The 18,535-nt window shown below is 46.9% G+C and overlaps 1 protein-coding gene across 4 annotated transcripts in view; it reads right to left on the reverse strand.

Annotated features, from left to right (window-relative positions):
* The window catches only part of LOC137429322 (protein LSM14 homolog B), a 130,252-nt gene that overhangs the window by 85,359 nt on the left and 26,358 nt on the right, over positions 1-18,535 (reverse strand). For all 4 annotated transcript variants that reach the window (XM_068119277.2, XM_078779502.1, XM_068119276.2 and 1 more), the window contains exon 2: positions 12,082-12,242. In XM_068119277.2, coding sequence (XP_067975378.2) covers positions 12,082-12,242 — 161 coding nt within the window. The remainder of the gene's footprint in view (positions 1-12,081; positions 12,243-18,535) is intronic.

Raw genomic sequence — 18,535 nt, forward strand, 5'->3', positions numbered from 1 at the left:
TTGGCAGAAACAACCTCAAGTAGGCGTTTATTATAACTGTCTCCCAGTCTCTGTATGGTCGGTGCACGTGAAAAAGCCGAATGCCTCAACTCTGTGTTTGCCTCTAAATCTTGTGTCCCAAACCCATCCCTCTCTGTACCCACCGTACCCAGTCATACCCAGCTGCTCCTGGACTCTGTGTCCTTTCCTCCTGACAAGGTGGAAAAGTGTCTGTCAACCCTCGACTCTGATTCTGCAACTGGACCTGACGGCATCAGCCCACGGGTCCTAAAATCATGTTCTTCCGCTCTTTCACTCCCTCTCTCTGTTCTCTTCACCCTCTCTTTTGCTCAAGGTCATCTTCCATCTGCTTGGAAATCTGCCAACATCACCGCTTTGCACAAAAAAGGTGCAAAAACAGATCCCAGCAACTACAAACCAATCAGCCTTCTCCCAATTATCAGCAAGGTCATGGAATCCATCATTGCTTCAGATATGAAATCTTTCCTCTTCTCCAATGGCTTGATCTCTGATCATCAATTTGGTTTCAGACCTGGACACTCCACTCGACATGCTGCTTCTGCTTTCTCAACAATGGATGGAGGTCCTCAATGCCAAACAGGAAATTAGAGCAGTCTCTTTTGACATATCACGTGCCTTCGATAGTCTGGCACCCCGCTCTGCTCACCAAACTCTCCTCTTTTGGTATCCATGGAAATCTCCACGCATGGCTGGCGGACTTCCTCTCTAGTCGTAGTCAACGTGTGGCCCTGAATGGGTTTCTCTCATCTCCTCTTCCTGTTCAGGCTGGAGTTCCCCAAGGCAGTGTTCTGGGCCCTGTGCTTTTTCTGGTCTTCATCAATGATCTCTCTGACTCTCTTGAAAATCCTCTCTATCTCTTTGCTGACGACTACTCTGTCGCTCCATTCTTCATCCCTCAGATCGGCAGTCTGCAGCCTCTTCACTCTGCAGACCTTGACAAAATCACAGACTGGGCAAACAAGTGGAACATGTCTTTCAATCCTGACAAATCTCACACTCTTACGATGTCTCTCCGAAAAGACCGACTGGACAACCCTCCCATCCACTTTCTGAATAATCCTCTCCAAGAAGTTCTGTCACTCAAGCTTTTGGGTCTCACTATCTGCCATGATCTTTCCTGGAAAAACCACATTTCAAATCTGGCCTCCAAAGCCAGTCGCCGACTGGGCATCCTCCATCATGCGAAGTCCTTCCTTGGCACACCTGAGCTCCTCACCACATACAAGGCCTTCATCCGCAGCTCAATGGAATACTGCTCTCCCCTCTGGGCTTGTGCTCCTGCCTCACACCTAGCTCGCCTTCACGCTGTTGAAACCAAAGCATTCAGAATAATTGGAATCTCCCGCGATGAAGCTAACTCCAAGGGCCTCTCACTCACTCACCGCAGGCAGGTTGGTGGTCTTTCCGTCTTCTACCGACTCCTCTCTGGCCTTGCCCCCCCCAGCTCTCTCTGGGCTCTGTCCCGCAAATATTCCTACAGGTCGCACAAGATCTGCCTGCAACCCTCTTATGGTCAAACTGCCAAAATAAAGACTCTCTGCTCACCTTCACTCCTTCATTCCTCTTTTCTCCCACCTCTGGAACAAACTCCCTCACTCTCTTCAATCCCACTCCACCCTCCAGGTCTTTAAAACAGCTGTTCACCACCATCTCTTATCTTCCCCCATCCAAAACCTTGATGTTTTCTACCCCCGCTAATTTCACCCCAATTCCCCTTTTTGAAATACCAACTTCTGTCCTGGAAGTCCTTGGTGTCCTTGTGCTTTATACTTCTTCCTCCCTCCCCCCCCCCCCCTTCCCATGCCTCCTCCCCCCGGGCCCTCTCCCTTCCACACATCTCCCTGCTCTCGGATGTTGTGTTTGTGTGCTTCCCCTTTTCTCCCCATCTTGTCTTCCGCTCCCTCTTTTTGTGTATTTTGTTTGTCTGGTCGATTTGTTTGTGAAGTAAATGTTAGCTCTTTCACGAGCCTCGATTCAGTATCCAAAAAAAAAAACAAAAAAAAAAAAAAAAAAAAAAAAAACACGCTAATTTCACCCCAGATTCAATTTTTTGAAATACCAACTTCCTTCCTGGAACTCCTTGGTGTCCTCGTATTTTATACTTCTCCCACCCCTCCCCCCCTTCCAACGCCTCCTCCCCCCAAGCCCTCCCACAATCTCCCGATGTCCCTGCTCTCAAATGTTGTGTTTGTGTGCTTCCCCTTCTCTCCCCATCTTGTCTACCACTACCCTTATTATACGTTTGTCTTTCATTTTTTGTGTGATAAATGTTAGCTCTTTCACGAGGCTCGATCCTGTATACAAAAAAAGAAAGAAAGTGAAATCTCTTAATCCTTACATTAAGCTGCTTCTACAGTAACGAGAGTGTAATGCAGGCACCTATTGAGGCCTGTGAGAGGGTCCGACCAAGAAAGGAGCACACATGTACTGCCAATGGAATCCAAGACGAAGAGTGAATCCTGTGCAGAGGCCTGTGAGAGGGTCCTGCTGAGAGCAGATGCACACGTGCTCGGTGAAAAAGGCAAAGAGCGAGCGTAACCATGCAGGCACCTGATGAGTGAACCCGGCAGAACACATGTGCAAGGCCTTTCGTGAGGGCCTGGCAATGGGTGGGGGCTGCTGTTTGAGGGTGTCCTGGATTCCGATTGGTGGAGCCTGTCACTCCTCCCCCACAAGCTCTCTCGAGGCCCTGAAGGGTGCATATCCCAATGGTCTTTGGTCTGTCTTCTGTCTTTCAAGACTTTAAATCAATCTGTGGATGCAATCTTTGTGCACCTGCCTGGTAAATTATACCTTTCGGAGTGCAGGACCTGTCTTTCCCCTCTCCAACGCATAAAGACATACAAACACGAAATAAGGGGAAGGGGCTAAGATAATGTTCTATGAAACAAGTGAATCCTCTTGGATTGCGCTGAGGTTCGGGCATGGAATTTCTAGGAGGAAGTATAATTTGTATGCAATGAAAGTACATGTAATATGGGATCGAGTAAGATCGAGTAAGCTTCACCAGTGCGCGTGCGCGAATTTACGTCACGTCGGCAGCGAGAAGGCGTTCCCCAACACGAACCAATCAGGAACTGCCACGCCCACTTATATGATCTCAGAATTCCTGTGACAGGAATTAGCGTTACACTGGCTGGAAGTCATTCGCTAGAGGCGCTTCCTCAGCGCCAATCACCAGTGCGCGTGCGCGAATTTACGTCACGTCGGCAGCGAGAAGGCGTTCCCCAACACGAACCAATCAGGAACTGCCACGCCCACTTATATGATCTCAGAATTCCTGTGACAGGAATTAGCGTTACACTGGCTGGAAGTCAATCGCTAAAGGCGCTTCCTCAGCGCCAATAATTATTCTAAGGGACCTGTATGGTGGTTGTCATTACTTCTCAGCTTTTCCCTAAAAACAACAATACATAACCACATAGATTTTGCTCCATTATAATAAAGATATCATTGAAACTTGAACATGTCTATTAATTACATACTATTGAAACCTGACTACGTGAATCAATTACGTCCATTTAAAACCAGAGTACGTCTATTAATTACATGCTATTTTAACATATTACATACTATTCAAACATGAGTAAATATCTTTCATACCATTGAAACCAGACAGTGCGTCTTAAACACAAACAATTAGAATAAGTAGAGTACGTCCATTAATTACATACTATTGAAAAATGATTAGATGGGTCTTCTGGGTCCTCTGGGTGTTTAAGGGTATTTTAGGCATTTTGGGTCCTCGGGTTCTTCTGGGTCTTTTTGGGTCTTCAAGATATTTTGGGCATTTTGGGTATATGGGGTTTGTTGGGTATATGGGGTCTTTTGGGTATATGGGGGGGGGGTCTGTTGGGTATGTGGGGTCTTTTGGGTATACGGGGTATTTTGGGCACACGGGGTATTTTGGGCACACGGGGTCTTTTGGGCACACGGGGTCTTTTGGGCACACGGGGTCTTTTGGGCACACGGGGTCTTTTGGGCACACGGGGTCTTTTGGGCACACGGGGTCTTTTGGGCACACGGGGTCTTTTGGGCACACGGGGTCTTTTGGGCACACGGGGTCTTTTGGGCACACGGGGTCTTTTGGGCACACGGGGTCTTTTGGGCACACGGGGTCTTTTGGGCACACGGGGTCTTTTGGGCACACGGGGTCTTTTGGGCACACGGGGTCTTTTGGGCACACGGGGTCTTTTGGGCACACGGGGTCTTTTGGGCACACGGGGTCTTTTGGGCACACGGGGTCTTTTGGGCACACGGGGTCTTTTGGGCACACGGGGTCTTTTGGGCACACGGGGTCTTTTGGGTCTACGGGGTCTTTTGGGCATACGGGGTCTTTTGGGTCTATGGGGTCTTTTGGGTCTTTTGGGTATATGGGGTCTTTTGGGTATATGGGGTCTTTTGGGTATATGGGGTCTTTTGGGTATATGGGGTCTTTTGGGTATATGGGGTCTTTTGGGTATATGGGGTCTTTTGGGTATATGGGGTCTTTTGGGTATATGGGGTCTTTTGGGTATATGGGGTCTTTTGGGTATATGGGGTCTTTTGGGTATATGGGGTCTTTTGGGTATATGGGGTCTTTTGGGTATATGGGGTCTTTTGGGTATATGGGGTCTTTTGGGTATATGGGGTCTTTTGGGTATATGGGGTCTTTTGGGTATATGGGGTCTTTTGGGTCTTTTGGGTATATGGGGTCTTTTGGGTATATGGGGTCTTTTGGGTATATGGGGTCTTTTGGGTATATGGGGTCTTTTGGGTATATGGGGTCTTTTGGGTATATGGGGTCTTTTGGGTATATGGGGTCTTTTGGGTCTTTTGGGTATATGGGGTCTTTTGGGTCTTTTGGGTATATGGGGTCTTTTGGGTCTTTTGGGTATATGGGGGTCTTTTGGGTATATGGGGTCTTTTGGGTATATGGGGTCTTTTGGGTATATGGGGTCTTTTGGGTATATGGGGTCTTTTGGGTATATGGGGTCTTTTGGGTATATGGGGTCTTTTGGGTATATGGGGTCTTTTGGGTCTTTTGGGTATATGGGGTCTTTTGGGTATATGGGGTCTTTTGGGTATATGGGGTCTTTTGGGTATATGGGGTATTTTGGGTATATGGGGTCTTTTGGGTATTTTGGGTATATGGGGTATATGGGGTCTTTTGGGTATATGGGGTCTTTTGGGTCTTTTGGGTATATGGGGTCTTTTGGGTATATGGGGTCTTTTGGGTATATGGGGTCTTTTGGGTATATGTGGTCTTTTGGGTATATGGGGTCTTTTGGGTATATGGGGTCTTTTGGGTCTTTTGGGTATATGGGGTCTTTTGGGTCTTTTGGGTATATGGGGTCTTTTGGGTCTTTTGGGTATATGGGGTCTTTTGGGTATTTTGGGTATATGGGGTCTTTTGGGTCTTTTGGGTATATGGGGTCTTTTGGGTCTTTTGGGTATATGGGGTCTTTTGGGTATATGGGGTCTTTTGGGTATATGGGGTCTTTTGGGTATATGGGGTCTTTTGGGTCTTTTGGGTATATGGGGTCTTTTGGGTATATGGGGTCTTTTGGGTATATGGGGTCTTTTGGGTATATGGGGTCTTTTGGGTATATGGGGTCTTTTGGGTATATGGGGTCTTTTGGGTATATGGGGTCTTTTGGGTATATGGGGTCTTTTGGGTCTTTTGGGTATATGGGGTCTTTTGGGTATATGGGGTCTTTTGGGTCTTTTGGGTATATGGGGTCTTTTGGGTATTTTGGGTATATGGGGTATTTTGGGTATATGGGGTCTTTTGGGTCTTTTGGGTATATGGGGTATATGGGGTCTTTTGGGTATATGGGGTCTTTTGGGTATATGGGGTCTTTTGGGTATATGGGGTCTTTTGGGTATATGGGGTCTTTTGGGTATATGGGGTCTTTTGGGTATATGGGGTCTTTTGGGTATATGGGGTCTTTTGGGTATATGGGGTCTTTTGGGTCTTTTGGGTATACGGGGTCTTTTGGGTATATGGGGTCTTTTGGGTCTTTTGGGTATATGGGGTCTTTTGGGTCTTTTGGGTATATGGGGTCTTTTGGGTATTTTGGGTATATGGGGTCTTTTGGGTATTTTGGGTATATGGGGTCTTTTGGGTCTTTTGGGTATATGGGGTCTTTTGGGTCTTTTGGGTATATGGGGTATATGGGGTCTTTTGGGTATATGGGGTCTTTTGGGTATATGGGGTCTTTTGGGTATATGGGGTCTTTTGGGTATATGGGGTCTTTTGGGTATATGGGGTCTTTTGGGTATATGGGGTCTTTTGGGTATATGGGGTCTTTTGGGTATATGGGGTCTTTTGGGTATATGGGGTCTTTTGGGTATATGGGGTCTTTTGGGTATATGGGGTCTTTTGGGTATATGGGGTCTTTTGGGTATATGGGGTCTTTTGGGTATATGGGGTCTTTTGGGTATATGGGGTCTTTTGGGTATATGGGGTCTTTTGGGTATATGGGGTCTTTTGGGTATATGGGGTATTTTGGGTATATGGGGTATTTTGGGTATATGGGGTATTTTGGGTATATGGGGTATTTTGGGTATATGGGGTCTTTTGGGTCTATGGGGTCTTTTGGGTCTATGGGGTCTTTTGGGCATACGGGGTCTTTTGGGTCTATGGGGTCTTTTGGGTCTTTTGGGTATATGGGGTCTTTTGGGTATATGGGGTCTTTTGGGTATATGGGGTCTTTTGGGTATATGGGGTCTTTTGGGTATATGGGGTCTTTTGGGTATATGGGGTCTTTTGGGTATATGGGGACTTTTGGGTATATGGGGACTTTTGGGTATATGGGGACTTTTGGGTATATGGGGACTTTTGGGTATATGGGGACTTTTGGGTATATGGGGACTTTTGGGTATATGGGGACTTTTGGGTATATGGGGACTTTTGGGTATATGGGGACTTTTGGGTATATGGGGACTTTTGGGTATATGGGGACTTTTGGGTATATGGGGACTTTTGGGTATATGGGGACTTTTGGGTATATGGGGACTTTTGGGTATATGGGGACTTTTGGGTATATGGGGACTTTTGGGTATATGGGGACTTTTGGGTATATGGGGACTTTTGGGTATATGGGGACTTTTGGGTATATGGGGACTTTTGGGTATATGGGGACTTTTGGGTATATGGGGTCTTTTGGGTCTTTTGGGTATATGGGGTCTTTTGGGTATATGGGGTCTTTTGGGTATATGGGGTCTTTTGGGTCTTTTGGGTATATGGGGTCTTTTGGGTATATGGGGTCTTTTGGGTCTTTTGGGTATATGGGGTCTTTTGGGTCTTTTGGGTATATGGGGTCTTTTGGGTATATGGGGTCTTTTGGGTATATGGGGTCTTTTGGGTATATGGGGTCTTTTGGGTATATGGGGTCTTTTGGGTATTTTGGGTATTTTGGGTATTTTGGGTATATGGGGTATATGGGGTATTTTGGGTCTATTGGGTCTTTTGGGTATATGGGGTCTTTTGGGTATATGGGGTCTTTTGGGTCTATGGGGTCTTTTGCGTATATGGGGTCTATGGGGTCTTTTGCGTATATGGGGTCTTTTGCGTATATGGGGTCTTTTGGGTATATGGGGTCTTTTGGTTATATGGGGTCTTTTGGTTATATGGGGTCTTTTGGGTATATGGGGTCTTTTGGGTATATGGGGTCTTTTGGGTATATGGGGTATATGGGGTCTTTTGCGTATATGGGGTCTTTTGGGTCTTTTGGGTATATGGGGTCTTTTGGGTATATGGGGTCTTTTGGGCACATGGGGTCTTTTGGGCACATGGGGTCTTTTGGGCACATGGGGTCTTTTGGGCACATGGGGTCTTTTGGGCACATGGGGTCTTTTGGGCACATGGGGTCTTTTGGGCACATGGGGTCTTTTGGGCACATGGGGTCTTTTGGGCACATGGGGTCTTTTGGGCACATGGGGTCTTTTGGGCACATGGGGTCTTTTGGGCACATGGGGTCTTTTGGGCACATGGGGTCTTTTGGGCACATGGGGTCTTTTGGGCACATGGGGTCTTTTGGGCACATGGGGTCTTTTGGGCACATGGGGTCTTTTGGGCACATGGGGTCTTTTGGGCACATGGGGTCTTTTGGGCACATGGGGTCTTTTGGGCACATGGGGTCTCTTGGGCACATGGGGTCTCTTGGGCACATGGGGTCTCTTGGGCACATGGGGTCTCTTGGGCACATGGGGTCTTTTGGGCACATGGGGTCTTTTGGGCACATGGGGTCTTTTGGGCACATGGGGTCTTTTGGGCACATGGGGTCTTTTGGGCACATGGGGTCTTTTGGGCACATGGGGTCTTTTGGGCACATGGGGTCTTTTGGGCACATGGGGTCTTTTGGGCACATGGGGTCTTTTGGGCACATGGGGTCTTTTGGGCACATGGGGTCTTTTGGGCACATGGGGTCTTTTGGGTACATGGGGTCTTTTGGGTACATGGGGTCTTTTGGGTACATGGGGTCTTTTGGGTACATGGGGTCTTTTGGGTACATGGGGTCTTTTGGGTACATGGGGTCTTTTGGGTACATGGGGTCTTTTGGGTACATGGGGTCTTTTGGGTACATGGGGTCTTTTGGGTACATGGGGTCTTTTGGGTACATGGGGTCTTTTGGGTACATGGGGTCTTTTGGGTACATGGGGTCTTTTGGGTACATGGGGTCTTTTGGGTACATGGGGTCTTTTGGGTACATGGGGTCTTTTGGGTACATGGGGTCTTTTGGGTACATGGGGTCTTTTGGGTACATGGGGTCTTTTGGGTACATGGGGTCTTTTGGGTACATGGGGTCTTTTGGGTACATGGGGTCTTTTGGGTACATGGGGTCTTTTGGGTACATGGGGTCTTTTGGGTACATGGGGTCTTTTGGGTACATGGGGTCTTTTGGGTACATGGGGTCTTTTGGGTACATGGGGTCTTTTGGGTACATGGGGTCTTTTGGGTACATGGGGTCTTTTGGGTACATGGGGTCTTTTGGGTACATGGGGTCTTTTGGGTACATGGGGTCTTTTGGGTACATGGGGTCTTTTGGGTACATGGGGTCTTTTGGGTACATGGGGTCTTTTGGGTACATGGGGTCTTTTGGGTACATGGGGTCTTTTGGGTACATGGGGTCTTTTGGGTACATGGGGTCTTTTGGGTACATGGGGTCTTTTGGGTACATGGGGTCTTTTGGGTACATGGGGTCTTTTGGGTACATGGGGTCTTTTGGGTACATGGGGTCTTTTGGGTACATGGGGTCTTTTGGGTACATGGGGTCTTTTGGGTACATGGGGTCTTTTGGGTACATGGGGTCTTTTGGGTACATGGGGTCTTTTGGGTACATGGGGTCTTTTGGGTACATGGGGTCTTTTGGGTACATGGGGTCTTTTGGGTACATGGGGTCTTTTGGGTACATGGGGTCTTTTGGGTACATGGGGTCTTTTGGGTACATGGGGTCTTTTGGGTACATGGGGTCTTTTGGGTACATGGGGTCTTTTGGGTACATGGGGTCTTTTGGGTACATGGGGTCTTTTGGGTACATGGGGTCTTTTGGGTACATGGGGTCTTTTGGGTACATGGGGTCTTTTGGGTACATGGGGTCTTTTGGGTACATGGGGTCTTTTGGGTACATGGGGTCTTTTGGGTACATGGGGTCTTTTGGGTATATGGGGTCTTTTGGGTATATGGGGTCTTTTGGGTATATGGGGTCTTTTGGGTATATGGGGTCTTTTGGGTATATGGGGTCTTTTGGGTATATGGGGTCTTTTGGGTATATGGGGTCTTTTGGGTATATGGGGTCTTTTGGGTATATGGGGTCTTTTGGGTATATGGGGTCTTTTGGGTATATGGGGTCTTTTGGGTATATGGGGTCTTTTGGGTATATGGGGTCTTTTCGGTATTTCGAGCTTTTACGAGTGTTGTTACGTTTGTGGGGTTTCCTTCACCTGCCGGTGATTGTTACTTCACCTACCGGTGAAGAAATACCTGAAGAAATTCAGGAATGTGTCGGTTTTACTATGGACCATGTAAAGCGAAGAAGCCATCTCTAACATACGCAGGGCAAATGTCCAGGTTAAGAGTGTTTGCATGTCACCATAAGGGACGTGGCTTTCGTGTTAACTAGTTCTCGGGCCCCAGTGTGTAGTTGCCCCCCTATGATTTTTCCCTAATGTTCTTATAAAACTCTGCCAGCCAGGTGATTGGCTCCATAAGCCAACCACGCCGCCAAGCCCAACAGAAACCCAGCATATTTGCCAATCGGCAAGTAAACCCCGACGTCATCCGAACATTCCCGAACAGAGATACGACTCCACCCCCTGACGACGCATGACAGGGAGGCCATGCCCTGAGCTTTGTGACTGGTTAAGAAGCCATGGAGTGATGAACAGAGCTTGGTGATTGGACAGCGTGTGACGTCAGCAGTGGAACATTCAAGAGCTGAAGGGAGAAGACGCTGTCTCACCACCTGGACAGCTCTTATGATCCTGGGATTCATAGCGGACGGTGGTGTTTGCCGCTCTTTGTTCTGGCTTGGTCGTGGGAGGTGGTGCATCTTTGGCTCATGTGTGCTTGTGGGGAAGAGACTGAACAAGAGTGATCGGGGCAGTCGGCATCGCGAGAAGTACCTCACATTGGGACATGGAGCCTCACATGTACCTCACATGTGAAGTACCTCACATGGCCCCACGACCCATGCACCATGCCCGTTGGATGTCAAAGGTCATCTATAGCCTGAAAGTTTGGATGTTCAGAAGTCAGTTCAAACTCACTGGCAAAGAGCAGAAAGGACAGAGACATTGCCATCTTCACCATCCGTACTTACATCAGAGCATGGATGACAGCTCCTCTTGCGGCTTCTGCCCCAAACAGTGATTTGCTTCTTCTAAAATCTCTGGTGCAGTACAAAGATGTAAACCAAGCAATTTCGAAGGCAGCAACCATGAAACTAGCAGGCCATCTGTGGTACTTATCAGAGGACCTGATTGGTCTTGCATTTTTTGACAAGAATGTGCCTGCAGCAGTGAAACAACAAATGATCCCCGCACTGGAGAATGGACAAGAAGATCCTCCGAAGCACATCCAAGTTGATCTGGGAAATATTCAGGAAAGTGGTTTGGAAGACTGTTACACAGAAATCCCACATGCTTTTTGAAAAGATGGACCTTCCTGACAGTTTTCTGGAAGCAGACCCAGAGATTTGGGAAGACCGAGACGATTTTAAAGCAGCGTGTGAGACTGTGAAGGCCATGAAAGTGGTAAATGACCATGCGGAACGAGGAGTTGCACTAATTCACGAGTTCAGTGGACTGCTGACACATGATGATCAATTTCAGTTCCTGCTGCAGGTTGTGCAGGACACAGGAAAACATTCCCTGACAGCAACAAGAAGATCCTAACTGGAAAAGCCTGAATAACCAGCTGGTAGATGTGTTTAGAATTTGTATGTACTGTATGTGTAATTTGTGTATTGCGTTATATACCAATTTCACCTGTATAGTGTATAGACTATATATATATACTGAAATTTCAAGTTAGTTGAGCTACCTCTAAATATTAAAATAGATCCCTAAAACTCCAGTGTTTTTTATGACCAAAGGAACAATTATGGATGGTGAGAACATTAAAAAGTTACAATTTTTTTCTCATATTATTCTGGACCACCAAAACCGAGGGGTCTTAACCCCAGGGTCATGACTATTTTTGGTCTTTAGGGGTCTTGGTATGGTCTTAAGGGTCTTGAGGGACAAAGGGTCGTCAAAGGTCTGAAGTGTCTCAGCAGTCCAAAAGGTCAAAAGGTGCATATTCCAACATTATATAATTAAGAGTTCATGGGTTTTTGGGTGTTATTTTAATTTGAAGAAGACGTATGGTCACAAATATACAAACAAAAGCATATATACATTTGCTCTATTACAATAAGATAGTAGGATTGCCTATTGATGCACCATTGTAGCTAAACCTAGAGGCTTTAAATTGACATTTGCTTGAGCTTTCTGCTAAAATGAGCAGCAAGTTGTACTTATCAGCATTCACACTCATCATTCCAACAATAAGATAGACAATGGAAGGACACATACATGAACAATGGCTGGGTCAGAATGGAACATTGAGCCACTGGAGCCTTCTTGCACTGTGACCTCTTTAATGTCAGTAGCACGGAAGATGACGTACTCGTACAGATCGTTTTGTGGTGCCACATGACGGTGACCACGGCGATCCTCTGTGCCAAACATGCGCACTTGGGGGGGCAGTGAGGGGGGGGGGGGGGGGAGAAGAACAATCGGGTGAAAATAAACACGTGGACATTTCAAAAATTCAGACACCGACCGGGGCATTTTTGGGTGCAATATTTTTTTGTATACCAGGTTGAGGCTCGTATAAGAGCTAACAGATATAATATAATAAAGGGAGTGGGGGATAAGAGGGGGGAGAGGGAAACAAGTGGGGTACAGGGACATCGGGAGATCTGTGGAAGAGGATTGGGGTGAGGGGAAGGGTGTGAGGGGGGTATGTCCCCAATCACACTTCATTCCATTATCAGTCGGTGACAAAAGCTTGGGTTCCGCACGCTTTTCTTGCTTCCAGACCAAACTGATAGGGCAAGGTCAGGTATGCAGGCATGCCTCAGAGCAGCAAGTCACCACATCCTTTCTGCCAGTACACCAGGGATCTCTGCCTGGCCATCCCCTGGGTAGATGCCCGACCCATCCCCATCTTGAGATGACAATCATCCTGCTGCAACCATGAGGCATGTGATAATCCTGTTGGCCACTCCACTCAGGAGGCTCCCTCGCTGAGAATCTGGAGAGCAGGGTCAGCATCAGGAAAATTGCCAAATGTCCGTACAGCCACAGCTGACACTTGAGGACTGTACAGGTAACAAATATCATCTGAGTCTCAGCAAACAATCATTGGATACAAAGTCTGACCAATCATAACCAAGGATTCTCCAGAGACCTGGCAACAAGGATTAAGTCTGTCTAAAATGCTTGGTCAGAATAAAAGTCTCACATCCAAATAGAGCGAGACTGGAAGCAAGAAGGACTTAAATGCTCAGATTTTCGTCCTCCTGCATAGGTACGGATAGCACCACACCACATGATCCAGTGAATACATGAATCCTTCCTCATGCCCTACAAGCTTCTATCAACCTCTGGCTCATAACATGCAGAGACATGAATATTACTGCCAAGTGAATCTCTGACTTCAACATTCCTGCAAAAAACAAGTAAAGACAAGCCAGCAACATCCAAGATGTCAACGCAAGCCTGGATCTTATTTGACTCGAGACTCAATCCTGGTGGCTCCGACGACTCATTATGTGCCTGAAGGGCCCCTATAAGGATATCCAGCTTCTCCACAAGGAAGACTCCATCTGCAAAATGAATGTCAGATCTTGACATTCCCAAACAATGCACCACAGCTAGATTTCTGACATCCTCCAGTTTGGTCTGTACACCCCTGAAATTCCAGTAACTGAAAATAAGTCAAATGGAACCACCACTTCACAGCACTCAGTACCAGAGTACAGTTCAGAAACCAGATTGATAAGATTTGGTGGTACCCCACAAAGCCAAAGATTCTGCCAGAGGGCATCCAGATTCACAGAGTCAAATGCTTTGCAGCCAACAGACGACAAGCATCCCCTGCTAAAACTCACCTCTGTCTGGTTAAGGACCTGAATAGCAAGGATACGGTCAATCGTTACCTACTTTGGTGTAAAGCCCAACTGCTCTATGTGGTGGTTCTCAAGAAGATGGTGGTGAACCCTATCGTGAATGATCTGAGCAAAGACCTTGCCTGGAACAGAGCAGCATCACTCCCTGGTGAAGTTGTTGCAGTCCTGGTGATCACCCTTCCCTTTTGAGAGAGGGACAAGCCTAAAGCTCAGAATATATGCCACAAATCCCAGGATTTTACCCCCTTTAGAAACGGTTCACCACAGCCTACGTTTCCACAAATGAAGACGGTTCACAGTTGAAGGGTCAGCAATCGGGAAAGTAACACCCGAGTTCCAACTCAACAGCTGGTGGATCAGCCGAGTACAGCCACTCAAAGCAACAGGCCCAGCAGGCCTTCACTTCAGAATCCTGTGTCAAGAGCTCACAACCCTCCACTAACTGCGGTACACTGAGGGATAGGCTTTGAGGAATGTAAAGCAGATTCCTCTGCAAGCAGGCCCAGAATCACAAACAGGTGATGGTCGACCCTTTCAGATTTCTTGCACATATACCTCCTTGTCCACCCTCAACAAACTTTGTTTTATGTCTCAGCTCCCTGAACAGCTCAGGTCTGACAAAGCCCGACTCTGCAACTCTGGTCAATGCTATTCAGTGTCCCTTGGGGGACAAGGTTTCTTCACTTAAAGGTGGGTTCCAAGAAAACCACCAGCAAAATGAAGAATTGTAGTCTTGGTCACTCAACAACTCTTCAGGATCCCCCAAAACACCCAACCCCCCCCCCCCCCCCACCCCCCTCCCCCCTCCCCCAGATCCCTACTCAATCTGATCACACACTTCTCAGCTACACTCATCCTTGAGCTTGCCAACATCAAGCCGAGGCTGGGGTGGTACCATTCTCCCACATTTGAGCTGCAGCTTCAGACTTTTTACAACAAGCCTGTGGTCAGTATTGAGGAACCGAGTACTCCCATAGACCCCACAGTTCTGGAGAATTATCCAGTGACAATGAGCACACTGTCAATCTCCTTTGCCACACGACCAGCATTGCAGTACCAAGTACAGCGATGAGGGTGCTGAGATGAGGGTGCTCCATAACTTCAAGGGTGCTGAAACCTTGAAGCCACCACCCTAAATGCACTTCTTGCGAGGTCAAGGAACTTGGAATGATTCTGGTGCAGTTCCAGACCCATGGGGATCAACACGTCTCATAACCATCCCTATCAGTACCAACCGATGCATTGAAATCCCTCAAGATTAGAATATCTCGCTCGGTGCACCAATAAACCACCGACTCGACCACGTCATAGAACGTCTCCTTCACAGCGAGATCACTCGCCTCAGTCGGAGCATATGCAGAGTCCAAGGACATGACACGGTGACAAATTCAGTCTCAATATGCTCCATAACTGGTGATACCTCAATAATTATTGTGCAAGTCAGCTTATTGCACAGCCACAGCAATTCCTTAGGCATGGTATCCATCAGAGCGACCACACCAGTTGTAGGTGTAATACCCACCATGATCTCCAATACCCACCATGATCTCACCACTATCCAGCCTCCAAACCTCAAAGGGATGCAATACTAATGTTCAAACACTGGAACTCAGACGACAACAAAGATAGGTGATCACGCTCAGTGAGGACATTCCAGGCACCCACCCAAAAGGACCGCCTCAGGTTAACCCAAGGAGAAACGTCTGGTGGACACCCCAGCACCACCACAACCCGAACCAGCAAGGTTTCCCCATGGTTTCCCTCCTATCATCAAATAATGGGATCACAAAGTCTTTGCCCCAATCCCATCAGGTGAACTTCCTCACGCTGCATAGGAGGTACTCCACAGGGTGGGTTTTTCTTAAATTTTATTTGTACATGTTGCACTTGTTGCAGAATGAAATATTTTACATTGGCAGGGGTGCAAACTCTGCCAACAATCTCCTAAAACGAGGTAACCCAACTGCAGGAGGATGTCCACAGACAGTTGGGGGACCTGATATAGATTGTCGTTGGGCCACGAGGAGCTTTCTCTGCCCTTTGACAGGTTTTATTTTTAATCTTGCCGAGTGTCCATATCCCGACATCCTCCACCAGAAAACCTGGTAGGGGAGACTGTTTAGTCACCAACAAAGAGCATGAAACAGGTTAATACAGGGTAATACAGGTTTACATGCTACCTGTAACAAACTGATCATGTGCATGTCATGTGAAACTTAATGGCATCACACATAGTAGGTAGCACTTCCGTTTAACTGGTTTTGGAGAACAGTAGGCAACACGCCTGGTTGGCTGTATACATGTGACTTGGAACATTGCATACTTGGCAGAGCAATGTTTCTGCCGCAACAACATTTTCCTGCGTTCGATATCCTGTGCCCAGACCAATGAGTAGCATATGGTGATCTCCAAAAAACATCTGGATAGTCTTCTTTGAGTGACCTGCTACAAATTATGTTATGTCACAACCGCTCAGTGCATGGAATGATAGGTCATCCACACATCCTGGCAGAACAGAACCTTGCTGTGCACCTGTTGTATTGGGATCAATTTTGGTTTTGCTTGTGTGGCGATTATGAAGGACTGTTGGCATCGTTCGTGTGGGGCTCGAGGCTATTTAAGTGACACCCACACAAATTGACGGTGCGACCTTGGTATGTTGTGAGCCAAAGATTCATGTTGGTAAGAGGGAGTTTCTTTGCAAGATGTATCGTTTGTATAACCTTGCGTATTAATTGTAATAGATTTGCTACAATATACTCCTGCTTGATCCTGGTGTTGGGCTAGCGGCTAGGGTGCCGGCTTAGGATCCTAGGATCCTGGGTTCGAATCCCGGTCGATCGCTGAATTAACGCCAGGGGGGTTGACTCAGCCTGTCATCCTTCCGAGGTCGGCTAATTGAGTACCAGTTCACTGGTAATTCCCTGTTTGTCGTTAAAGGCGGCAAAAAGGGTTGGCGTCAGGAAGGGCATCCGGCCGTAAAACATTGCTTCAAAAAGGGGACCAAAAAACAACAACAACAACCACGGTTCCCGAAAAAGGCCAACCCCTGCTTGCGGGGAAAAATGGCCTCTAAAGGTGGTTATATACTCCTGCTTGTATTTGTATGTGTTTTTTTAATAAACCCTGCTTTGATTCAAGAAAAAACAAGTACAAAAAGTTTTAATTAAAACAAAGGCCGCGTCGATGTTACACAATGCCTAGATGCAGCTGTGCCTATAACGTCGATGTTATAGGCACAGGACATTCCTATTGATTCGATTACTTGATGTTATTTTTGTGCAAAGTGAAAATATATCTCGGCAATTTCCCATGTGTGGTGACGAATTTTTAATATATCTCGGCATTTTCCCGTCTGTTATTTCGGGCGGTGTATGACTGACCATGCCGCGATTTAAAAAAAAAAAATCTCAATGGACTTGAAGTTACAGGCCTTTGAGAATTCATTTCGTTCTATAAAGGGCAACTTTCATCGGATTTTCTTCCCGTTTTTTTTTTCAACAGAGTCTAAAACTATGTTAGCGACTATGAAAAATGAAATGATATATCGAATTTGATTTGAAATAAAACTGTGAGAGGAAGAAGACACCACGGGCCTACAAAACAGGCCTCAAAGCTATGCGAGTTAATAAAATGGTGGATATTTGTTTATATGAAGCCTCTCCCACAATGGGTGGAGCTATGGTTCCCAGAATGGGTGGAGCTTTGAGGTTTTGTCTTCTCTGCAAGAAGAAGAACAAGAAGAACAACAACAACAACAGCAGAGGGCACTATATAGCAGCGTCTGCGACGCGGCTAAAAACCGATCATTGATCAAAAGTTACTTCTCTATTCATTTCAATTTATTATACTTGAATCTGATCACCATGGACAAAATGCTCAAGTTAGAGGAGTTTGACATAGACCTGAACACTGGAACCACCGGAGAGGAGTGAGTCCACTGGATCTGTGTCTTAACACTATATCTCCGGGCTTAGGAGTCTGATGAAGATAATAATAATAATAATAATACATTTATTTTATATAGCGCTTTTCAATAAGCCCAAAGGCGCTTTGACAGAGTACAAAAAAACAAGTGCAAAAAGACAAAAATCAATAGGTAAATAATCAAAGCAAAAGGAAGGAGAAGGAGAAGAGATAGTCAGGGGTTAAATGCTGTGGGTTAAATGTTGAATGCAGTGTTGAACAGGTGGGTCTTGAGTGATGTTTTGAATGTGGTGAGTGAGGAGGAGTCTCTGATGGTGTGAGGTAGTGAGTTCCAGAGGGTGGGAGCAGCAATGGAGAAGGCCCTGTCCCCCCAGGATCTGAATTTGGTCCGCATGGGGGGGGGGGGCAGGAGGTTGGTACCAGCAGAGCGGAGGTTGCGGGTGGGAGTGTGTCTGGAGAGGTCAGTAAGGTAGGATGGGGCCAGGTTATGGAGGGCTTTGTAGGTCGAGGAGGATTTTGTACTGGATTCTCTGGGGGATGGGGAGCCAGTGAAGCTTGTAAAGGACGGGGGTGATGTGGTCACGGGTCCGGGAATGGGTGAGTAGATGGGCAGCGGAGTTCTGAATGTATTGGAGTTTATTGGTGATTATTGAGGGTGAACCATAGAGGAGGCTGTTGCAGTAGTCAAGACGGGAGGTGATGAAGGCATGGATGAGGGTTTCTGCAGCCGTGGAGGAGAGGGATGGACGGAGACGGGCGATGTTTTTCAGGTGAAAGAAGGCTGTCTTTGTGATCTTTGTAGTGTATTTGTCGAAGGAGAGGGTTTGGTCAAAGATGATTGCCAAGATATTGAGGCGGACAAGCTCAATGTGCTCATTATTCGCGTCTACGTCCGGCTATCGATATTTCACCCACTGCACAACCTA

Source organism: Myxine glutinosa, chromosome 6 (genome assembly GCF_964187855.1).
Source record: "Myxine glutinosa chromosome 6, kmMyxGlut1.1, whole genome shotgun sequence".
NCBI lineage: Eukaryota > Metazoa > Chordata > Myxini > Myxiniformes > Myxinidae > Myxine > Myxine glutinosa.